Source organism: Pimephales promelas, chromosome 16 (genome assembly GCF_988280905.1).
Source record: "Pimephales promelas chromosome 16, fPimPro1.hap1.1, whole genome shotgun sequence".
Classification (NCBI taxonomy): domain Eukaryota; kingdom Metazoa; phylum Chordata; class Actinopteri; order Cypriniformes; family Leuciscidae; genus Pimephales; species Pimephales promelas.
In genome coordinates this window covers 11,739,158-11,761,434 of record NC_142784.1, presented here as the reverse complement: position 1 = coordinate 11,761,434, position 22,277 = coordinate 11,739,158, and the positions used below count along the sequence as shown (strand labels likewise).

The following is a 22,277-nucleotide window of genomic DNA, read 5'->3' as shown; positions in this document are numbered from 1 at the left end:
GTCAAAATTGACCGTGAAATCAAAATGAACAATTTTTTTTTCAAGCTGTTCTGAAAGGATTGAACAATCCATTGTGTTGATAATGTTGCTAATTTGTTATGGCTACGAACTATCAGAACTAACCTCCCACCTCACCGCAAACTTGGTTACAACCAAGTTTGCGGTGAGGTGGGAGGTGTGTTAGTTCTGATAGTTCGTAGCCATAACAAATTAGCAACATTATCAACACATCTTTGCTTAAAGACATGATGTAACCACTCTATATAAGGCCAATGTTAAAAGATCCCAAACCCAATTCTTGATACTTTAAAGGAGCTGTATGCAAGAAATTTATTTAAATTAATCGTACATTTTCCCTGATATGTCACTGTACTGACTAAGTCCTAAACAAAGTCTAGTACTGGTTGCTGATTTCGTGGATTTAAGTTTAGACATGTGCGTGTGATCTTACACGTAAAATAAAGACGGAGAGCGTTCATTAATGTTATTATTATCTAGCAATTTATTTTCCTGCATATCATACAGCGGCAATATTAACTCATAATATAACATACAACACACCGTATCATTTACCCCAAGCGCAAGACCATGGGCACAGTCGAAAACTGTTTGCTTCTCAATCAGCGACACCTGTGTCTGAGTTACCTCCAAATTAAAAGACTTACACGGGCTGACCCGAGATCAGCTGTGCCACAAAGCACATACAGCCCCCTAGTGGCACAGCACAAAATTGACAAATACAAAGTGAATATGGCTCATACACTCCAGCCCCTAATTGCATCTTTCAGAGCAATTACACCAAATTCAAAAAGAGCCATAAATACAGAAAATACATACATACCCCACTGTGAACCAATTACTCTTTAGCTTCATTTAGCAAGCATATTTTAGTAATGGGTCGTTCAATGATGTTTGTCTTGGTCTTCAAACGAACCACACGTACCAGACCTCTCTTATCGGGGAAGGTTTCCAGGACTCTTCCTAGCATCCATGACCCACGTGGTGCTGTTGAATCCGCAACCATGACCAGATCTCCAGGAACAAAATTCCTCTTCTCCTGGTTCCATTTTTGACGCTCTTGTAAAAGCGGTAAGTACTCGCGGATCCACCTCTTCCAAAAGAGATCCGAAATGTACTGGGTTTGTTTCCACCTTCTCCTTGCGTAAATATCCCTTTTGTTGAACAATCCTGGTGGGAGAACTGGTTTTCCTTTGAGGAGTAGCAGATGGTTTGGCGTCAACGCCTCTAGATCATTGGGATCCTCTGACAGTCTTGTGATGGGGCGATCGTTAAGTATAGATTCAGCCTCACAGAGCACGGTATGGAACCCTTCATCATCTAAGGTTTGCTGCCGGAGCACAGAGCACAAGATCTTCCTAATCATCCGTATCAAGCGCTCCCATGTGCCACCATGATGTGACCCAGTTGGAGGGTTAAAGCTCCACTTAATTCCCTTTTTAGACATGGCTCTTCCAATGCGGTCATGATTCAAAGAGGCTAAGGCTTCTCGCAACTCCCTTTCTGCACCCACAAAGTTGGTACCATTGTCAGATCTTAAGTGTGCAACTTGTCCTCTTCGACAGATGAACCGTCGCAATGCGTTGATGCACGAGTCTGTGTCAAGGGAATAGGCCACTTCCAGGTGCACAGCCCTGCTTGTCATGCAAGTGAATACTACTCCATACCTTTTCATGATGCTACGCCCTCTTTTTATGTCAACTGGCCCAAAATAATCTACGCCAACGTTAGTAAACGGCGGTAGATCAGGAACAACTCTCTCTTCTGGGAGGTCTGCCATTTTTTGCTCACCAGGTTTTCCACCATGGAGCTTGCAAATGAGGCATTGTGATATGATCTTCCTCACTGCAATAGTTCCACTAGTAATCCAGTATTTTCTCCTTGTAGCGGAAAGAACATGGTTTCTACCTCCATGTCCAAGCTGTAAATGGACATGACGGAGGATAAGATCGGAGATATGTTGGTCCTTGGACAAGATGAGAGGGTGTTTAATGTCCTCAGGGATTGCTGCCCTTTTCAACCGTCCCCCAACTCGTAGAAGTCCTCCTTCAAGAACCGGATCCAATTTGAGAAGACTGCTACTTCTCGGCACTTGTGGCTTTCCAGAAATTAGTGCAGCAAATTCTGTGGGGAATCTCTCTCGCTGGCAAAAAGTAATTATGGAGGTCTCAGCCTCCAAGAGATCTTCCAGGGTTACCTTCTGATTCCCAAGCGATGTTGAGAAAGCTTGCATCTCCTTTTGCACATCCAAACTTGCTGTTCCAATAGCACTGGTATTTGCACGCTCCAACTCTTTCCTCTTTTCTTTCAGTTTAAGCAGAGTTCCTTTCAACCTAATGAGCCACGCAACTGCAAATTTCAATCTTTGCCAATCAGAGAAATGGGTCATCAATTGCGATGTGGGATTGGTGTCAACAAGTATCGCATTGACTGTCAGACTGTTCTTTACTTCTGGGTCATCAGCAGTGACACTTGTATCCACAGGAAATGTTGGCCACATTTCTTCAGGTTCCCATAGGAATTTTGGGCCTTCTATCCATCTTTGCTTCACAAGATCTTCTGCCTTCAATCCACGTGAAGCATCATCAGCAGGGTTCAAAGATGTGGGAACATATCTCCACTGCTTAATTTCCGAGTTAAGCCTGATGGTGGTTACCCTGTTAGCTACAAAGGTTTGAAATCTTCGGTCCTCATTCTTTATGTACTTAAGAACTGATGTGCTGTCAGTCCAAAAGCAAGTCTTCTTTAGTGGAAACTGGAGCTCCGATCGAAGCATCTTGTCCACTCGTACTGCTACAACAGCAGCAGTGAGCTCTAAACGGGGAATGGTCACTGTCTTCAGTGGGGCCACTCGGGCTTTACCAAATAAGAAAGTAACATGAACTCTCTTTTCCATGTTCTGCATCCTCAGGTAAGTAGCTGTACCATAGCCGTTCTCGCTCGCATCAGCAAAGTGATGCAATTGGGCGCTGACAGTCGTCCCAAATCCAGCAGGTTTCACACATCTGTGGATCTTAAAATATGCCACCTTCTCAAGATCTGTCAGCCATTTGTTCCACTTCTGCTGAAAGGCTGGAGGTATTGGATTGTCCCAATTATACTTCATCCTGCATAACTCCTGCAACAGCAGCTTGGCCGGGAATACTATAGGCGCCAAGAACCCCAAAGGATCGTAGACGGAACTGATGATGGATAGCATGCCTCGCTTGGTTGCCGGCTTCTCCTTGACTTTCAGCTTGAATTTGAAAGTGTCCGTCTCGATACACCACTGCAAACCCAAAGCTCTCTCCAGCGGCAGCTTATCCCTGTCCAGATCAAGCTCTTGCAGGTTCGTGGACTTGAGATCTTCTGGGAGGCTTTGAAGCACTTCTCGACTATTACTGATCCACTGAGTGAGGGTAAACCCTCCTTTGCCGCAAATGGTTATAAGGTTTTTAACCATGGTAACTGCATCCTCTTCAGAGGGCAGACTCTTCAGTAGGTCATCCATATAGAAGTTTCTGTTGATCGTTTCAATCACTTCTGTTGGAAAATTAGCCTGATTGTCTTCAGCAGTTTTTCTAAGAGCAAGGCAGGCAACACTGGGTGAGGAAACCGCTCCAAATAAATGGACAGTCATACGATGCTCTACAAGATCTTGCTCCAGGTTACCTTGAGGCCACCATAAGAATCTTAGGTAATCCCGATGTTCCTCTGCCACCTTAACCTGGTGGAACATAGCCTTAATGTCCGCCATTACGGCCACTTGTTCCTGTCTGAATCGCATAAGAACTCCAACTAACGAGCTGGTTAGGTTCGGTCCTTGCAAGAGCTGACTGTTGAGCGAAATCCCTTTGTACTCTGCTCCACAGTCAAACACCACTCGTAATTTTCTTTTCCGTGGATGGTACACGCCATGGTGCGGAATATACCACACCTTCCCCATTGGCGTTTCCAACTGATGCTGCGACACTTCTTCAGCATAGCCATTGCTAATAACATCAGAAAGAAAGTTGTTATACTCTTCATGAAAGCCTGCATCTTTTTGAAGTCTCCTTTTCAGACCACGAACACGTTGCATGGCAACACAGAGGTTATTCGGCATTGAAACATCTTTCCCTTTGAAAGGCATTTGAAACGTGTAATGTCCATTTTTAAACTGAGCAGAGCCTTCCATTATCTCCACAAACTTCTTCTCTTCCCTTGACATTTCTTCCTGTTCTGCAGAATCTTGCTCATTGAAGTCGTAGTTGTACTGGCTGGTTAACAGTTCTTCAATTCTATCAATGGCAATTCTGTTGGCATAAACTAAAGGGTGGTCAATTCCACAGTCACTACTTCCCCGAAAAGGACCATTTATTACCCATCCCAGTAGGGTTCTGATCGCGTAGGGTCCTTCACCATCACGACTGTTAATCACCTCCCAAGGCTCCATCAACTTGGAGGCGTTTGTGCCAATTAATAGGTCAACCTCAGCATTTATATGGGGAATCTTTACATCGTCTAAATAAGGCCATTTTCTCAGCTCCCTTTCACTGATTAAGTTGGCTGTAGAGATAGGTATCTCTTCCTGGGTACACACTTTAGAAAGTGGATAGAAGCACTCACCAGAAACTCCTGAAATTTCCAGATTGTCAACAATGGAGCTTTCTACTGCGTTATCATGGCCCAAGGTGCGAATGTGAATTTTGCATTTGCGTCCTTCCACATTCAACTTGTCGATGAGCTGCCTGGTGCAAAAAGTTCCTGTACTCCCCGGATCCAGAAAAGCATAGGTTTCAATAACCTTGTTTCCTTTTGAGCACTTCACCTTAACAGGCAAAATGGGAAGAATTCCATTGCAGTGACCAGCCCCTGTAAGACAACAAGCGGAGGATGTTGTGCAGCTGTCGGAGGAATTCGACGCCTCAGTAAATTTCTGCTCACCATCCTTCTGATCCTTTTGAATAACTCTTTCCATCTCTCCTATATGCAAAACACTGGGGTGCGTTCGGTTACACTTGTTGCAAATAATGCGCCTGTCGCAATCTTTACTCAAGTGTCCTGTGCACAAGCAACTGAAACACAGACCTTTCTCTTTTAGATAGTCCAGTTTCTCCCTGTGTGTCTTTTTCCCCAATTTAAAACATTGTTCCAAAACATGATTACCAGCAGCACAATACAGACAGGAAACAGAATCAGTCTTGGTAAAGGATGTTCCTTTTTTCTGAGCCATTTCCTCGGTACTATCTGGTTTGCTGTATCCTTCCTCAATGACCACCTGTGTTACAAAGCTGTTTCTTCCCAACTGAGGTTTTACCTGTGACTTGTTTACTTTTGTAGCTCCCCTAATAACAGGTAAATTGTCTTGTATATCACCAAAGACTGGATCTGCAGTGATTCTGACCTGGCGCTCGATGAACTCCACAATGTCTGGGAATTGTGCTCTTCGCCCAGTTTTCTCCAGTATCTCACATGCCCTTGCTCTCCACTTGTCTCTGAGTCTGTATGGAAGCTTTTGACACAGAATCTTTATGTTTGCTGGCATGTTAAGTTCCTCTAAATACCGAAGGTCCTCCATAGCGTTGGAACACTCACGGAGGAAGAGACCATATGCTTTGAGCGCGTTGGGGTCCTCAGCTTTGATACTTGGCCATCCTATGACTTTCTCCATGTATGCTTCTGTTATCTTAAACTCATTTCCAAAGTGTTCCTTGAGCAATTTTTTGGCAATAGCAAATCCTCTATCTGCATTCATATGAAGGCAGCTGCGCACAATATCTCTTGGCTGCCCCCTAGTAAATTGCTCAAGATAATACAAACAGTCACCTTTACAGCTGGTCTTTGCCTCCACACAGTGTTCAAACGCCTTTATAAATGTGTTGAACCTTAGAGGATCTCCATCATAAATTGGAATTTCTCGGCGTGGCAGCATTTGTAAAGTTTGCATTTTAACAAGAAGAGCTGTTATATCATTCTGTTGCTGCAGCAAATTGTGGATACCTGCTGTCTGATTTTGGCTTGGCAGGGGTTTATGTTGATCTAGAGTGGATGGAAAGCTTTGAGTTACAGTTGGCTTTGGCAAGATAGATGGATTGGTTAAAGGTAAAGCATTGCTTTGTAGTGGTGGAGATGCATATCGCTGTGAGTGCAGAGGCACAAATACTGAGGCCTGTGGATTGAGAGGGGTGGGTGGGAGCTTAGATCTAGCTCCTTTCCTAATATAGGACGCTATTCCATCAGATTGCCTTGAATGGGTGCTACTACCAACCTGTAGCACTGCTAACTTAGCAGAAGTGGCAGCTATCTCAGTGTCCATCTCAAGTTGCTCCTTCTTTCTCCTTAAGATGAGCTCCTGCTCCTCCAATGCATGTTTGTCCTTTAAGGCAGCAGCTCGAGCCAAGAGTGCAGCCTGTTCTGCCCTTGCCCTGAGTCTGGCTGAAGAAGTGGAGGATCTACTACTGGAGGACCCACTACTTGACCCATGGTGCCTTGACTGCACATTTGAAATGCTGTCTTGAGGTTGAATCTGATCATCTTCCTCATCCTTTCCACCAGCATTTCCTCTTCCATTGCTGACATCAATCTCATTTCCATTTTCAACATCAACATTTTGAGTTTCAATTTGAACCGGCAAATCATCATGATCATCATTCACTTTAGTAACTGAACAAGCTTTAGTGTCATACAACCATTGATTTGTACCCACAAAAAACTCATTGAAACTCAACATTTTCGCTTGGTACCATATTTCATGTTTTTTTGCTTCATCAGCAGGCAATAAACCCAATAAAGATGTATGTACATGCTGAATTTCATCACACAACTTATTGTACATGTTAAATTCATGTTCAACCTCACTGACATGCCTTTTATCACCCATCAATTTAGTAATAGATTCTTTTGCAATTGACAATTTGCTAAATTTACACTTTCTTTCCTTTTCTAAAGTGCTTATTTTTTCCAACAAAGCTTTGGGTGTTAATTTAACCACACGTTTTTCAGTCTCAGGGCCAAGCTGGCCTTTTTCCTTTTCAGCCATAATGACAACACAAAGCGATTTAGCTTATTAATCAATAAGTTCGCAGAATAGTTTTGTGTTGCGCAACAACTCGTCTAGACGCGTAAAGTTATTTTTAGACGGTTGCGAATTACCACCAATGCATTGGTTTTACGTGAATGTGTGCACACAAATTACCATGGCCATTCATAATATCAGCGCTGTTTACCACATACCCCAATCGAGCGTTGGCCAGCTTGATGAATGATGTCCCGATGTAAAGATGCTGATAATCCGTTGACCCAGCAGCTCGCTCCGTTACAGCTCCTTTCAGCAATCGGCAACTCCAAACATTTGCCCTCCTCACATCCGTGATTTCCAAACGAACACAGTAAATCCACTTTATGGCTGGTCCGGCCGCGTCCTCACGAACGATTATCCAAATCGAAGCAGTTTTCGACCTAAATGTACTGACTAAGTCCTAAACAAAGTCTAGTACTGGTTGCTGATTTCGTGGATTTAAGTTTAGACATGTGCGTGTGATCTTACACGTAAAATAAAGACGGAGAGCGTTCATTAATGTTATTATTATCTAGCAATTTATTTTCCTGCATATCATACAGCGGCAATATTAACTCATAATATAACATACAACACACCGTATCATTTACCCCAAGCGCAAGACCATGGGCACAGTCGAAAACTGTTTGCTTCTCAATCAGCGACACCTGTGTCTGAGTTACCTCCAAATTAAAAGACTTACACGGGCTGACCCGAGATCAGCTGTGCCACAAAGCACATACAGCCCCCTAGTGGCACAGCACAAAATTGACAAATACAAAGTGAATATGGCTCATACAGTCACTATTAAGAAATCATGTTAATTTCAAATACTTATATCACTGACAACAGTAGTCCGGCCAGGATATTGTGATTTTTAAAAAGTGAAGTCGCAGCCCTCAACTGATATTGATGTTGTCATGTTGTGTTTTGGTCTGATGCGCCACCGATCTACCAATCACGGAGTCAGTAGTGTTGCAAACGTGTCAGAATCGGAGAAAAAAATGTCTAACGTTGCAAAACCAAAAAAACTCGATATGAATCCGAAATACTTTGTAAAAAAGTCTGAAAAAAACGAATTAACAGGAAAAAAACTCACTGTGTAGTGTGTAGGACTCGTCACTTGCCATTGAAAGCTTCTTGTAGCCGCCTATGTTCCTGTGGATCCTCCAGCATATCTGGCAACCTCGAGTCAAGGGAGAAAGGGGGGATGGGTCACTTAATTTGAAAGTGATTACAGTACCAGTTTTGGCCACAATCTTGCATAGGACTCCTTTAAGTCTCGTGTCTCTCCTTCAATGTAATTCTGTAATCTCTGCTTGAAAAGTCATGCCCTAACATATAGATAGATAGATAGATAGATAGATAGATAGATAGATAGATAGATAGATAGATAGATAGATAGATAGATAGATAGATAGATAGATAGATAGATAGATAGATAGATAGATAGATTAGATAGATTAGATAGATAGATAGATAGATAGATAGATAGATAGATAGATAGATAGATAGATAGATTATCAGACATCCCAAGTCTCCCGGAAGTTCCGGGAGTCTTCCCCATATTAATAGCGTCTCCCTGATGCCCGCAAATTAGTTCAAATCTCCCGGAATCTAGAGGAGACATACTGCGCGCATAGCGCGCTGCGCGTGCACTGTACAGAGGGAGAGACCACTTTGCGAGTGTGCCTCGCGAACGCGAAAGTTAGCCGTCCCTCCCACCCATATACATATACACTAGACCTCACCTTGGATACGGCAGTTCATTAGAACGAATGCGTCAATAGAGCCGCCATCTTGAAACAGGGGAGCCCCTCCACTTTAATGCATCAGCGTCAATGTAGTAGACACAGGTCTAACGCAAATAAAATCACCATAAATCATCATGAATGCGATTTTTCTTGTTTTTTTGGTTTGTTCCAACTTTTTTTTTCCAATTTCCAAAGTTCCAATTATTATTATTTTTTTTAAAAAAACACTCTTCCTAGTTCAGATTTCATCCGTGAACTTCATACGCTGCACAAAAGTCCGCCACCATCAATGAATTCGAAGTAAAGGCAGAGATAGCAGTGTTACCTAGCTACTTCCTATGACAAGACCCTTGTTCCAAGATGGCGGCGGTTTTGACGCATGCTTAGAACCCTCAGGTGAGGTCTAGTGTATATGTCTATGCCTCCCACCTCCATAATCCTGTTACCGAAATATACCTACCGGAAATGAATTCTTGCAGATTGGGATAACTGGATAATACACAGGTGACCTTTCAGTGCTGTTTTCAGAACAGTTTGAAGTGCACAATATCTACCATCTCTTCTTCTCTGACCGAGCTCTAATCGAGTCATTGGTTGGCTAGACATTGTCTGTTTCACCGTAACTCACTTACAATAATGTCTAAATTACAGTAAATATAATTCATTCCATCATCTGACATCATAAACGAAGGGCTCCTTCCACATTCATTATACTGCTAGTGAACGAAAAAGAACAGAAGAGTACTATTACAGTACAAAGTCATACGGGGTTGTAATTAAGCATCTAAGCCAAAATAGAGCAGCCTATAACCACAATAACAGGAACAGAGGTCTTTCAGAATGAGTTTATGGGTTAGCCTACTATCATATTTACATGCACATCCTTATATGTTTATCTCGGTCTCTCATAAGACACCAAGCTTCAACTTGAGGTAAACGAGGAAAATTAAAAATGGCTAGAGGGCCTAGACTTGGTCCCTGTGGCACTCCATGTGGCTTTCAGATAAGGCTTCAATGCTGGCCCAGCATTTCCTTAAGAACACAACTGGGGTCTTTTATCTGCACACCAAGAGCCTCAACAGTCACCCCGAGACCACTCGTAAATCAAGCGGAGCTGGCAAAACTGCAAACTGACTTTGAGTCCTCTCAGCCTTGGCAACAGCATTCCTTTCGTCAGAGACCTTAGTTTGAATAATTTAACTAGGATTTATACACAGGTTTGAACAGGTTTTTGTTTTCAAGTGCAAGGTTTGAGCATTTCTTTCCTCATCTACTGCATTATCAACACTCATTCTTGGATGGTCCACATAACTAAGAAATAAACATAAGAAATGGGGTGAATTATCACCAAACTAGAAGTATAATATTTGTTTTGTCACTTTTGACCAATTTAATGCATTACCTTCTAAATAAAATAATTTATTTAAAATAATAATAATAAACTGACCACTATGTACACTATAATATACAAGTATGGCAATACGGCATAAAATAATGTACAGTTACTGTTCAGTACAACATACACCAGCTCCACACTGTGGTCCAAATCATATACGAAAAAACAAACAAACAACTAAATATTAATAATGTGCCCCATAAAACAAAATGTGCTGCAGTAAAATGCATAAAGTACTTTCAACCTAAGAATAAAGTACTTTTAACCTAAGAGAGTATATCAGTGACCTCACAAAAATGCTATATGAAATCTAATGTAACATGTGAAAAAGTGTTTTGCATTCTGTGAGCCGGTGACAGGGTTTCCTTTCAAGATGTGGGGAGGATAAAGCTTATCATCGGAGCAGATCTTCATCAGGTTGTAGGCAGCGGTTATTTCCGCACGGTGAAAATCCAATCTTATTTACAAAGTCTTTAGAAGCTCATACATTTCCCTGCAACAGCTTCCATTTGCACATTTTGCATTCCACCTAGTGGTCATGAAAAGAGACACACTTTCTCTACAACCTTCTTGACCAAATGTTAAAACGTGTGCCAGGAGGATTAGTAAGTGGATTCCGGTGTTTCAACAGCGGTTACATTACGCTTATATATTATATATAGGGGTCAGTAAGTTCAGTACGTTTTTTTTTCTTTTAAAAGTGAGAGTAAAGACTTTACATTGTTTCACAAATAAATGCTGTTCTTTTGAACTTTATATTCATCAAAAAAAATCAAAACAGTAGGGAAAAAAGAGCAGAAAGAGGCTAATCGTCACTTTTCACACTGAAATTAAAAAGAAAAAGAGAAATTACTTTTTCTGGTTAATTATACTTAATTCATAATTAAATATAATCAATAATTATGACATTATTTTCATGTGCTCAGTTTGTTTTAACTATATACTGTATATATACATATATATCTGCTCTTGACAGGTGAGATTAAAATGCTTCTCTTTATTGTTTATTTAGTATTTAGTCGCTTAACTTGTCTGACAATCATAAATACATTTTAAAGAATGAGACATTGATTGATTTCTGTTATTAAACACAAATGTGTTACCATGGACACCTTCATTGTTACATGTTACAAATGAGATGTTGGCTCATAAAAACAGCACACCACGACATCCCACAATATGTTTGATCACACGTGAAAGAACAGAAAGTCTTTTTTTTATATATATATAAAAGGCGGTTCTGTCTTAAGAATAAACTACAACAGGCTCTTGGAATTAGAAATCACTTTACTGTTATATTTTCTTGACAGTCTCATGTCTTTTATGTCAGAATCTTCAAAATCGAATACAAATAAAGCATATTTACATGTGGAATAACACACTTGAGTTGCTATAGTTCCTCCACCATCTTCTCTAGTTCATTAATCCAGTCATACGGACAGTCCTCTTCAAAATCCCTGCAGTCAGGAGAGTAATGTGAGGGTTATGGGAAATAATGGAGATATGAGACCGTGCTGAGAGAGGGAAAACAGGAGAAACTCACGTGTCTTCATCGTCTGAGCGCGGCTCCAGTCTACTGAAGTCTGTGATCGTCTCCTCAGGGCCGTCCACTTTATCTCCAGGATCTGGGCTTGAAGAACCTGCTGCGAAAATCATTACATTAAGCACAGGCGCTGTGTGTTACACTTTTAAAGTTAACTAATACAGCATTAGCTTATTAAAAAAAAACTTAGATAAATTAATAAAAAAGAAATAGAAAATAGAACAACAAACAGACATACTGTTCACAATAAAGTTTTGTGCTGGGCAACGATTAAAAGTTTTAATCGCGATTAATCGCATGATTTTCTTGCGATTAATCACATTGCTACGCACAAAATTGAATTATGAATGCTAAAGTACTGTATTTTGCGCGTAACAATGTGATTAATCACGATTGATCGCAAGAAAATCATGCGATTAATCGTGATTAATCACATTGTTGCGCAGAATTGAATTATGAATGCTAAAGTAGTGTATTTTGCGTGTAACAATGTGATTAATCGCAAGAAAATAATGTGATTAATCGTGATTAATTACATTGTTGCGCAAAATTGAATAAGGAATTCTAAAGTAGTGTGTTTTGCGTGTAACAATGTGATTAATCACGATTAATCGCAAGAAAATAATGTGATTAATCATGATTAATCACATTGTTGCGCAGAATTGAATTATGAATGCTAAAGTAGTGTATTTTGCGTGTAACAATGTGATTGATCACGATTAATCTCAAGAAAATAATGTGATTAATCATGATTAATCACATTGTTGCGCAGAATTGAATTATGAATGCTAAAGTAGTGTATTTTGCGTGTAACAATGTGATTAATCACGATTAATCGCAAGAAAATAATATGATTAATCATGATTAATCACATTGTTGCACGGAATTGAATTATGAATTCTAAAGTACTGTATTTTGCGTGTAACAATGTGATTAATCACGATTAATCGATAGAAAATAATGTGATTAATCATGATTAATCACATTGTTGCGCAGAATTGAATTATGAATGCTAAAGTAGTGTATTTTGCGTGTAACAATGTGATTGATCACGATTAATCGCAAGAAAATCATGCGATTCATCGTGATTAATCACATTGTTGCGCAGAATTGAATTATGAATGCTAAAGTAGTGTATTTTGCGTGTAACAATGTGATTAATCGCCAGCAAATAATGCGATTCATCGTGATTAATCACATTGTTGCGCAGAATTGAATTATGAATTCTAAAGTAGTGTATTTTGCGTGTAACAATGTGATTAATCACGATTAATCGCAAGAAAATCATGCGATTCATCGTGATTAATCACATTGTTGCGCAGAATTGAATTATGAATTCTTTAAAGTAGTGTATTTTACGTGTAACAATGTGATTGATCACGATTAATCGCAAGAAAATCATGCGATTCATCGTGATTAATCACATTGTTGCGCAGAATTGAATTATGAATGCTAAAGTAGTGTATTTTGCGTGTAACAATGTGATTAATCGCCAGCAAATAATGCGATTCATCGTGATTAATCACATTGTTGCGCAGAATTGAATTATGAATTCTTTAAAGTAGTGTATTTTGCGTGTAACAATGTGATTAATCACGATTAATCGCAAGAAAATCATGCGATTAATCATGATTAATCACATTGTTGTGCAGAATTGAATTATGAATTCTTTAAAGTAGTGTATTTTACGTGTAACAATGTGATTAATCGCAAGAAAATAATGCGATTAATCGTGATTAATCACATTGGTTTTTTTTCCGTGAAACAATATGATTAATCACGATTAATCGCAAGAAAATCATGCGATTTATCATGATTAATCACATTGTTACATTCAAAATTGAATAATGAGTTCTAAAGTAGTGTATTGATTTAAATGTACTGCTATATACACAAAAGTGCAATAACATGTGGTTTGAAAAAAACTTTAAACAAATAAGGTGCTTTATACCAGCAGTATTCTCTTTACACAGTATCAATAAAATATGTATTATTGTAAATCAACTTAAACATTAATGTAATCAAATCAAATACTAAAAATCTAGCTTGTTAAAACGAGTCCAGTTTTCTTTTTTTCTTTTTTTTTCTGAACAGGTATCAACAGGTTATCTTTTATCAGGGAGCAGCAGAAACAGTCTATGTAGTCAGAGGTCATGACCACTACTACAGATATAAGTCGACTAACGTTACTTCTATGATAGTAGCTTAGGTTTGGTCATGCCATGGTTTCCCATGTACACTAAGATTACATTAAACAGAGGTAAAGCTCAATTTATACTTCTGCGTTGTACTCACGCTTTAGGCTGCCTAATTTAATTTATTATTTTGTTTGAAAAGTGAGTGTTACTGGGCTACTGTATCTTTCTTTGAAATGAATGTATCTTGCTTTGATAGTTTGTGTCTAATGCATTGAAATAAAAGACTATTTTTCTTCTCCACTTTGCTGTAGATGTTATCAGATTCAGATTTAGGTCACTATGATATTGACTCACAAAAACGTTTTGGGATTTTACTAAGATGGCGTTTGTAGAGAATTTCTGACCGCATTGCATGCATGCAAACTTAATGAACTTTAGTCTTTCCTGACATGATAGGTCAAGAGATAATATTTATCTACAATATCAAACACCTACAGGGAGTGAAATGTGAGCGTAGGCCGCAAGTGTGCTTTTTTTAAAAGGGTAAACACTGATCAAAGGTTCTTTTTAAAGAAATAACTGAATTCATACTTTTATTTAACAAGGACATTTTAACTGATATATAATTTTACCATTTTAACTTTTACAATGAAAAAAAAAATCTATTTCAAAATAAATGCTGTTGATCTTACTTTTTATCCAAGAATCGTGAAAGATTTTCAGAAGGAATAAATGTTTTTTAGCATTAAATCAGCATATTTCTGAAGGATCATGTGACACTGAAATCTGAATCAATGATGCTAAAAATTCAGCTTTGATCACAGGAATAAATTTCATTTTAAAATATATTACAATAGAAATTGTTATTTTAAATTGTTATATTATTTTGCCATGTTTTAAATTGTTATGTAATATTATTTTCACAATATTACTGTTTTTACAGTATTTTTCATCAAATAAATGTAGCCTTGATGAGCAGAAGACACACGTCAAAAACGTACAAAAACGTCACCTAAACTATTAAACAGCAGTGTCATATACATAAGGTCATGTGAAGCATAAAATATTATGTCAGAAATTATAAATTATAAAGTATAAATTAAAAAAAAGTGTTTTTTTCTTCACGGCCCTTCTGTCAAGTAACTTTATACTCTTGATAGTTTAAAAGCAAACAGTGTCAGTGTGTCTTTCAATTAGAATTACAACTACATTTTGTCCTATATAGCGGCTCTCGAGTGTTTGTGTTTACTAGCGGATGTCTGATCTCAACGGAAAAAAAGGAGTGGAGCCACCTATTACATCATCACCACTGACCAATAGAGAGCCTAAGTCCCGACCCTCCGCTTCTGGATCATGGGACCTTATTTCGGAAATGTGTGGTAAGTCAATGGTGAGAGACAACGTATCTTTTTATTCCGTCTGAACTGTGTCCTGAATTACACATATGATGTTTGTCAATTTAAAAGATAATTCTGAAAGTCAAAAACGTCGCAGTTTGTCATAAAACAGAAAAGTAACATTGAGTTTTATGTGAAATTCGCTCAAAGAAATACATCTCCCAGGAAGCAAAACAACGAGCAAGATCCGCTGCTTGTGTGTGTGTGCAGTCAGGTACAAAACACTCAGGCATGACGGCATAACGTTACGATTATAACGTAAGTCTATAGAAACAATGACAGAAAATAGCCTCAGTAAAGTTAGCCTCATATATTGAGAGAAAATGTGCGCCTTTGGGGTTTGTAGTCTTTGTAATTACGTATTTTCACAGTCTTATACTTTAGTCTTATACTGCGAATTTCTTTACTTTAAAATGTATCTTTTAAATTGACAAACATCATATGTGTAATTCAGGGCACAATTCAAACCAGATCAAAATATTTGTTGTTTCTCGCCATTGACTACCATTCAATATTTTTCCGAAATAAGGTCCCATGGTGGTCGACCGGAAGGGGAGGGACATAGGCTCTCTATAGTAGTTCAGAGCTGTTTACAAGCCGTAGCTTTTCCGGAAAGTTCACTTTGGGAAGCTGTTTCAAACCCCCGAAACGAAGAAAAAATAAACTTTGTTTAGAACCTGAATTTGTTCAGAATGACGTCACACCAGTTCGTACTTCGATATCGCTTAAAGTATATCGGGGCCTTTAGTCAGCTGTTATTAATGTCATAAACTCTTGTTCCCTGATGTATGTGATGTGAGCAGACTGACCGTCTCTGTGTATAGAGTACGTCTCAAAGCCATAGCAGAGCTGTGCTTTCTCCAAAACGCTCAGGAGTCTCTCCGGTGGATCTCTGTCCCATTGTTTCCTCACTTGTCTCCGCTGGGTCTCCACACTCTCGGCCTCTGTAACACAATCAGAGGACGCAAGAACTGACACGCTCCCCAGAGCCACTAACCGCCATTTGATCAATGATGGAGACAAAAAATGATAAATAGAATTAACTTCATATTCCCTTTTGCTTTCCCATACATAAAACCATGCTGCTAAATGATAACCATATGATATTTACCATATGGCGCTCCAAGGTTTTCAAAAAAAAAAGTACCACGGTACATGAACTAAATCACTGCAATGCCACGTGTTGTTGTACCCGAAACGAGGTCAGGCCGTTCTGCAGTGTCCATGCTACCAGTGGAAATGATGTCAGCATTTCCCAGGACCCCCAGCACTGTATTACACGATCCGACTGCCCACCTCTTACGAGAAGCTGGGTCATCACTGCTGTTTTTTTCCATACAGGACTGTCCTACTTGCAAAGCTCCTGACCACAAATCAATAAGTTAGTTAGGTTGATTCACTACAGGTGAAGGTTGAACTAAAATCAGGAATATTAACTTGCAGCAGGTGTACCTTCAGTGGAAGATGTGGTCAATAAACTCTTCTGGCCTAAAAACATGGCCACTTTCTCCCCTTCCTCTTTTCTCCAATGGCGTGTTCGTGTTCCCACCGGTTCTTTTTGCTGCACAGCAAAACCCAGAGAGGAATTAAGAGCTGCTGTAAATGATCATCAATGTAATCTAATGTGATAAAGAAAAGAAAAGGCTCAAATCTAGTTTGTCCATGTGTTTAATGTAGTTTTTAAAAGACATTTCCAAAAAAATGTTCTGATGTCATGCGGTCTAACCATCAAAGCAATCACATCTTTTCCTTAATTTGTTTTGTAAATATATGTAAAAATACTTATCAAAAGATAAAAAGGTTAAAGTATTTGATATTTTTTAAAAGACTTAGGCTTTAAAATCGCATTCTCTCTGAGTAGGTACTTGTTCTTTACTTTTACTTTGTTTGGGGAAAGTTAGGGTCTCCCCTTTTATGTTGTTAAAAGAGTGGTTCACTTTTAAAAAAAAACTTTTGCTGATAATTTACTCACCCCCATGTCATCCAAGATGTCCATGTCATTCTTTCTTCAGTCGAAAAGAAATTAAGGTTTTTGATGAAAACATTCCAGGATTTTCTCCATATAATGGACTTCATTGGGAACCAAACGGTTCAAGGTCCAAATGAGAGTTTCAGTGCAGCTTCAAAGGGCTTTAAACGACATCAGACGATGAATAAGGGTCTTATCAAGCAAAATGATCGGTCTCGGTCATTCAAAAAAATATATTAAAAAAGTTTAAGTTTTATAAGCACAAATGCTCGCCTTGATCTGTTCTGTGATGCACGTTCTTTATCAAAATGAACAAATCTTTTTTTCGAGTCATGACTCGAAGGGTCCTAGATAAGACCCTTATTCATCGTCTGGTGTCGTTTAAAGCCCTTTGAAGCTGCACTGAAACTCTCATTTGGACCTTGAACCGTTTGGTTCCCATTGAAGTCCATTATATGGAGAAAATCCTGGAATGTTTTCATCAAAAACCTTAATTTCTTTTCGATTTAAGAAAGAAAGACATGGACATCTTGGATGCCATGGATAGCAGAGCCTTAATACAGTTTTTCAAGTTTCAGGCAAAATTATGATCTAATGAAAATGATGAATGTATAATCTCACTAAAAATCACATACTTGCCACCAGTATTCGTTTACCACTCATTTATCAATGGACTATCTATTTATATTCCTACTTATGCACTTTAATGATCACAACAGTTTTTTTTTTTTTTTAAATACAGACTTCTATCTTGATTTATAGTGTTTTGTTTTTATAAGCTGCTGACTGGATTGACCCTTAGGCCGTGTGTCCACCAAAGCATTTTTCCACGCACCTGGCGTATGTTTTCAATTGTTTTCAATGGGAGCGCCGCGTTTTTTAAACGCCATGAGCGTACCGAGGCGCTGAGCGTTTTTTTTCACGCTGAAGCACCGAGCGCACGGCATTTTTACTGGTCACCGAGAGTTGAAAAATGTTCAACTTTGGATAAAACCCAGTGTTCATCACTGTCACTTACCCAGCCGTCCAATCACAGTGGAGGAGGGGCGGGACTAATACCACACCGACCAACTGTCACAGCATTTTTTCTGTACAATGACATCAACCAACAGAGCTGAGCGAACAAAATGGATGAAAAATATTTTTTTAGTATAAAACAAATTAACTGCGAAAACAGTTACAAGTAAACTGTGCTGCGGATATTCTGTATCATAGCAACGAAACGTCTCAACGGAAGAAATGCTGTGCTGACAAAAGCACGGCGTCTTCAGCAGAGCGTCTAGCGTTTTCAGCTGGCTAAAAATGCTTTAGTGGACTCACGGCCTTACAGAAATTGTTTGTAATTTTGTTACAATGACTTGTTTTTTTATTTCTAATTTGTTACAATAGCTCCATAAAACATTGAAGTGTTTTCCAAGTGTACCTCTGGCGTCAGGTGTTTCTGCAGCAGTCGAGACGCGCGGTGAGAGCTGAGGATAGTGTGTACTGAGGGTCTGTCTCTGGGGTTAGTCTTAAACATGTGTTTGATGAGGTAGTGCAGCTCATAGGGGAAGTGACTGGGTAAGGGTGCGTACGTCCCTCGACACACCTTCAAGATCAGACTCTTCCAGCTACGAGCCTGAAACTGATGAAGATGAAACTGAATAAACTCCTTAATAATCTAAAGCACACAACTCTTTACACCGTCTGATGCATAAAGTCATTGCAACTATACAATTTGAGAATGTCAAGAAGAAAATACCGGGTGTTGGAGGGTGCAAAGTTCATACAAGACACAGCCCAGAGACCAGACGTCACTGTAATATACACGCACATTAGTCCAAATGTATTTTAAAAGGTAAAGCTGATGTCAATCTGAAGGAATTATTATCAGGAAAGTTGTACCCTTTATTATTGTAAGGTTTGTTGTCCCATATCTCTGGAGACACGTAATACGGAGTGCCCACATAGGTCTGAGCGAATGCTTTTCCACTGCAGAAATACATGTAAAATCAGTGCATATCGAAACGTGTCACTCACATGGCCGTGTTCTTGCACTGAATTGTAAACGAATGACAGACATGCGGCTGATTACCTGTTAAGAGTGCAAGCCGAACCAAAATCCCCCACCTTCACAGTTCCACCGTCTGTCAAGAAAATGTTCTGCAATGGAAATGGGAAATAAACTAGCATTAATCCATTCTTCTACTTATATCTCACCTTTCCATTATTTAGACTGTAATTTTGATCTGAAACCACTGGCCTACAACAGCCAATCACAGCACTGGAACTAAAACAGGTCTCTAGATGTTGCGAATTTATGCTTATTTTTTTATTTATTTATACAAAACCTGAAGTTTTTGCCATTTGTTGCACCACACAACTTTGTTTTGGCAGACAAATGTTGTTGTTTTTTCTTCTTCTTCCAAATATTAATTAGCATTGTAGACAATACCAGTAATGCGAGTTATGTAATCAGATTTTTTCAAGTAACTAGTTAACATTGTGTGTGTGAGCAGACACAAAGTGACACGCACCTTTGATTTTAAGTCCCTGTGAAGTACTCTCTTGTCGTGAATGTGTTTGGTGCCTAGACACATCTGTGTAAACCACTTCAGGATCTACAACCGAGAGATGACATTAAAACAAAACGCGCATTTCCTAATTATTCGGAATCATTTAAAATCTACTATCAGGTTAAAGTAAGTACTCATTCCAAAAACCAAAAACAATAAGCTATATTCTACTAACAACTGTACCACAATTATATCTTTTTTTTTTTTGGGGCATTTTATTTCAATTTTACTTTTCTAAAATAAGAAATAAAGAAAATATATTTACGTAAAATGTACATTTTTATTTTATGTGACATTATTTTGAAGACACCTTTTTGCATTTTTAGATTTATGACCCTTTCTTTTTTCCCCTTTATCCTTATACTGGATGTGTAACATTCTTATTACTCAATATTCAATGCTCTTCTTTGCTTCACTTTTTATTTATAATTTAATGGAATATTTTTTTTTTTTGCTAAAATGTTACACTGTATATTGTATTTATACAATAATAAACTACATTAAAAGCAGTAAAAAATACAAATATTATGTATAAATACATTACAAATTAAATAATATCTTTATTATTATTATAGCTGTTTCTTTTGCAGTTTACATTGCAGTAATGCAAACCAGGGAGGGGGTATGTGCTTAATTGTTATGTAAATAATATATCAAATATGAATAGCAGTAAAATAGGGTGTATGTATGTATGATTATCTTGTTTAGTGCACCTATATAAAGCACCTATGTATATGGTGCTTGCAATGCCAAGGTCATGGGTGATAAGAATGTAAATGTAAAAGTCTCTGGATAAAAGCATCTGCCAAATGCAGCCAAATTGAAATATATATATAGTATTTGAAATATGACTAGACCCATTCTTGTATATAATAAACCTGACTACTTAGAATTAATCTGAGAAGGCTACTATCGTCTATGTCATACCACATCCTCGGAGAACAGAATATCTTTTTGTTGCCGTATCCTTTGAAGAAGATCTCCACCACTGCAGAACTCCATCACTATGTACAGATGACCATCGGCTGGAGAGAGAGAGAGAGAGAGAGAGAGAGAGAGAGAGAGAGAGAGAGAGAGAGAGAGAGAGAGAGAGAGAGAGAGAGAGAGAGAGAGAGAGAGAGAGAGAGAGAGAGAGAGAGAGAGAGAGAGAGAGAGAGAGAGAGAGAGAGAGAGAGAGAGAGAGAGGTCATGTGTTCGTTTGATTTTGTGAAGTTGGAGTCAGTCAGTATATAAAACACTTTTGACAAACCTTCAAAAGAGTCTTTGAATGCCACAATGTTTGCATGCTTCATTCTGGACAGAAGCACTGCTTCTCTTCTGCTGTTCCTCATCCCAGCCTCAGCCTATAATAAATGCATGATATCTGTATAACATCAACACAATATAGAACAGAAATACAATCAGTACAGACTACATTTGTAATTATTATTATTCCGATATCATTACCTTTGGCAGTCGTATTTCCTTCATTACATAATTTTGCTTCTCTTCGCTTATTTGCTGAACCAAAAGAGCTCGACCAAAAGATCCTTCGCCGATGACTCTCACTAATGAGTATTGATCCATAATATCAGCTTCAGACCATAAACTGTAAAAAATTGCTTCAGACAGAAAAAATGCTGCTTACAGCTGTTGTTCTTCTTTCTTTAAAGCACACCATACACAACAGTAAACAATACACTGCTGTTTTTATAAACCAGCTCGGGCTTTATGCTAAAGAAACACGACAGAAAATTGAATGGCAACACTTCTGCATGCATTTGCTTAGTTTCAAGCAGTGCAAAACTAAACAAGTTATTTTTTTCGGGACAGGAGAGTCGTACAAGTACAGTGCAGCACCATCAGTTTGTTTGAGGTACAGAAGCGATAGTTTCACTTCCGTATTGTTACATGACGTCACGATGACGGGGTGAGATTTATAGTTTCCTTTTCTCTTCTTTTTTTCTTCTTCGCTTTCTTCTCTTTTAGGATGCGAAAATAACATCAGATGCAGTGCTATACATATATATTAGAAATATAAAATATACAAACACAAAGGACCGTTACAAGAAATTGAGTTTTAAATAATTATTAACGTAATAAAAAATAATCTCACAGTACTGTTTGACTAGTAATGCTCTATTAATCTAAAAAACTATTTTCCTATTTTACTTTCTATTTGCAATGTTACTTTTCAGTAACATTCGTTATTATCACGTGACACGCGCTTCTTTTCTCAGCGCTCAATGGCAGAATGTGTCAACAGTCAATCAGTGATGTTTGCGATCACTGATAAATTAAAAATAATAATAATATAAAGCGCCCTCTGAGTGTAAACAATGGACCTGCCGTTAATGTTCTCATGTTAAGCCAGCAGGGAGCAGTAGTTTAAAGTTTTTCTCAGTCGCTTTGACTTAAATCTCAAATGATACTTTTTTTCTCAAAACAGTTCAGATCTCTGAACACTAAGTTTCTTGTTCACATCAGATTTAAATGTCTTATTGAATTAA

General features: G+C 38.5%; 1 protein-coding gene across 4 annotated transcripts; it reads right to left on the bottom strand.

The window, feature by feature from the left end:
* Positions 1–11,455: 11,455 nt before the first annotated feature.
* Positions 11,456–21,640, bottom strand: nek3 (NIMA related kinase 3). 4 transcript variants are annotated; one of them, XM_089120996.1, is made up of 14 exons: positions 21,416–21,640; positions 21,235–21,335; positions 21,038–21,131; positions 20,716–20,813; positions 19,750–19,833; positions 19,308–19,375; positions 19,118–19,204; positions 18,975–19,029; positions 18,657–18,857; positions 16,717–16,825; positions 16,457–16,627; positions 16,074–16,208; positions 11,730–11,829; positions 11,456–11,643 (listed from the first exon to the last, which is right to left on the bottom strand). In XM_089120996.1, exons 2-14 carry the CDS (start codon positions 21,256–21,258, stop codon positions 11,577–11,579), a joined length of 1,293 nt encoding a protein of 430 aa, XP_088977122.1. In that variant the 5' UTR covers positions 21,259–21,335; positions 21,416–21,640; the 3' UTR covers positions 11,456–11,576. The 4 variants fall into 4 exon arrangements, with proteins under 4 accessions (XP_088977122.1, XP_088977119.1, XP_088977120.1 ...); XM_089120993.1 differs by having other exon boundaries at positions 21,235–21,639; XM_089120994.1 differs by having other exon boundaries at positions 11,730–11,826; positions 21,235–21,639.
* Positions 21,641–22,277: the final 637 nt, after the last annotated feature.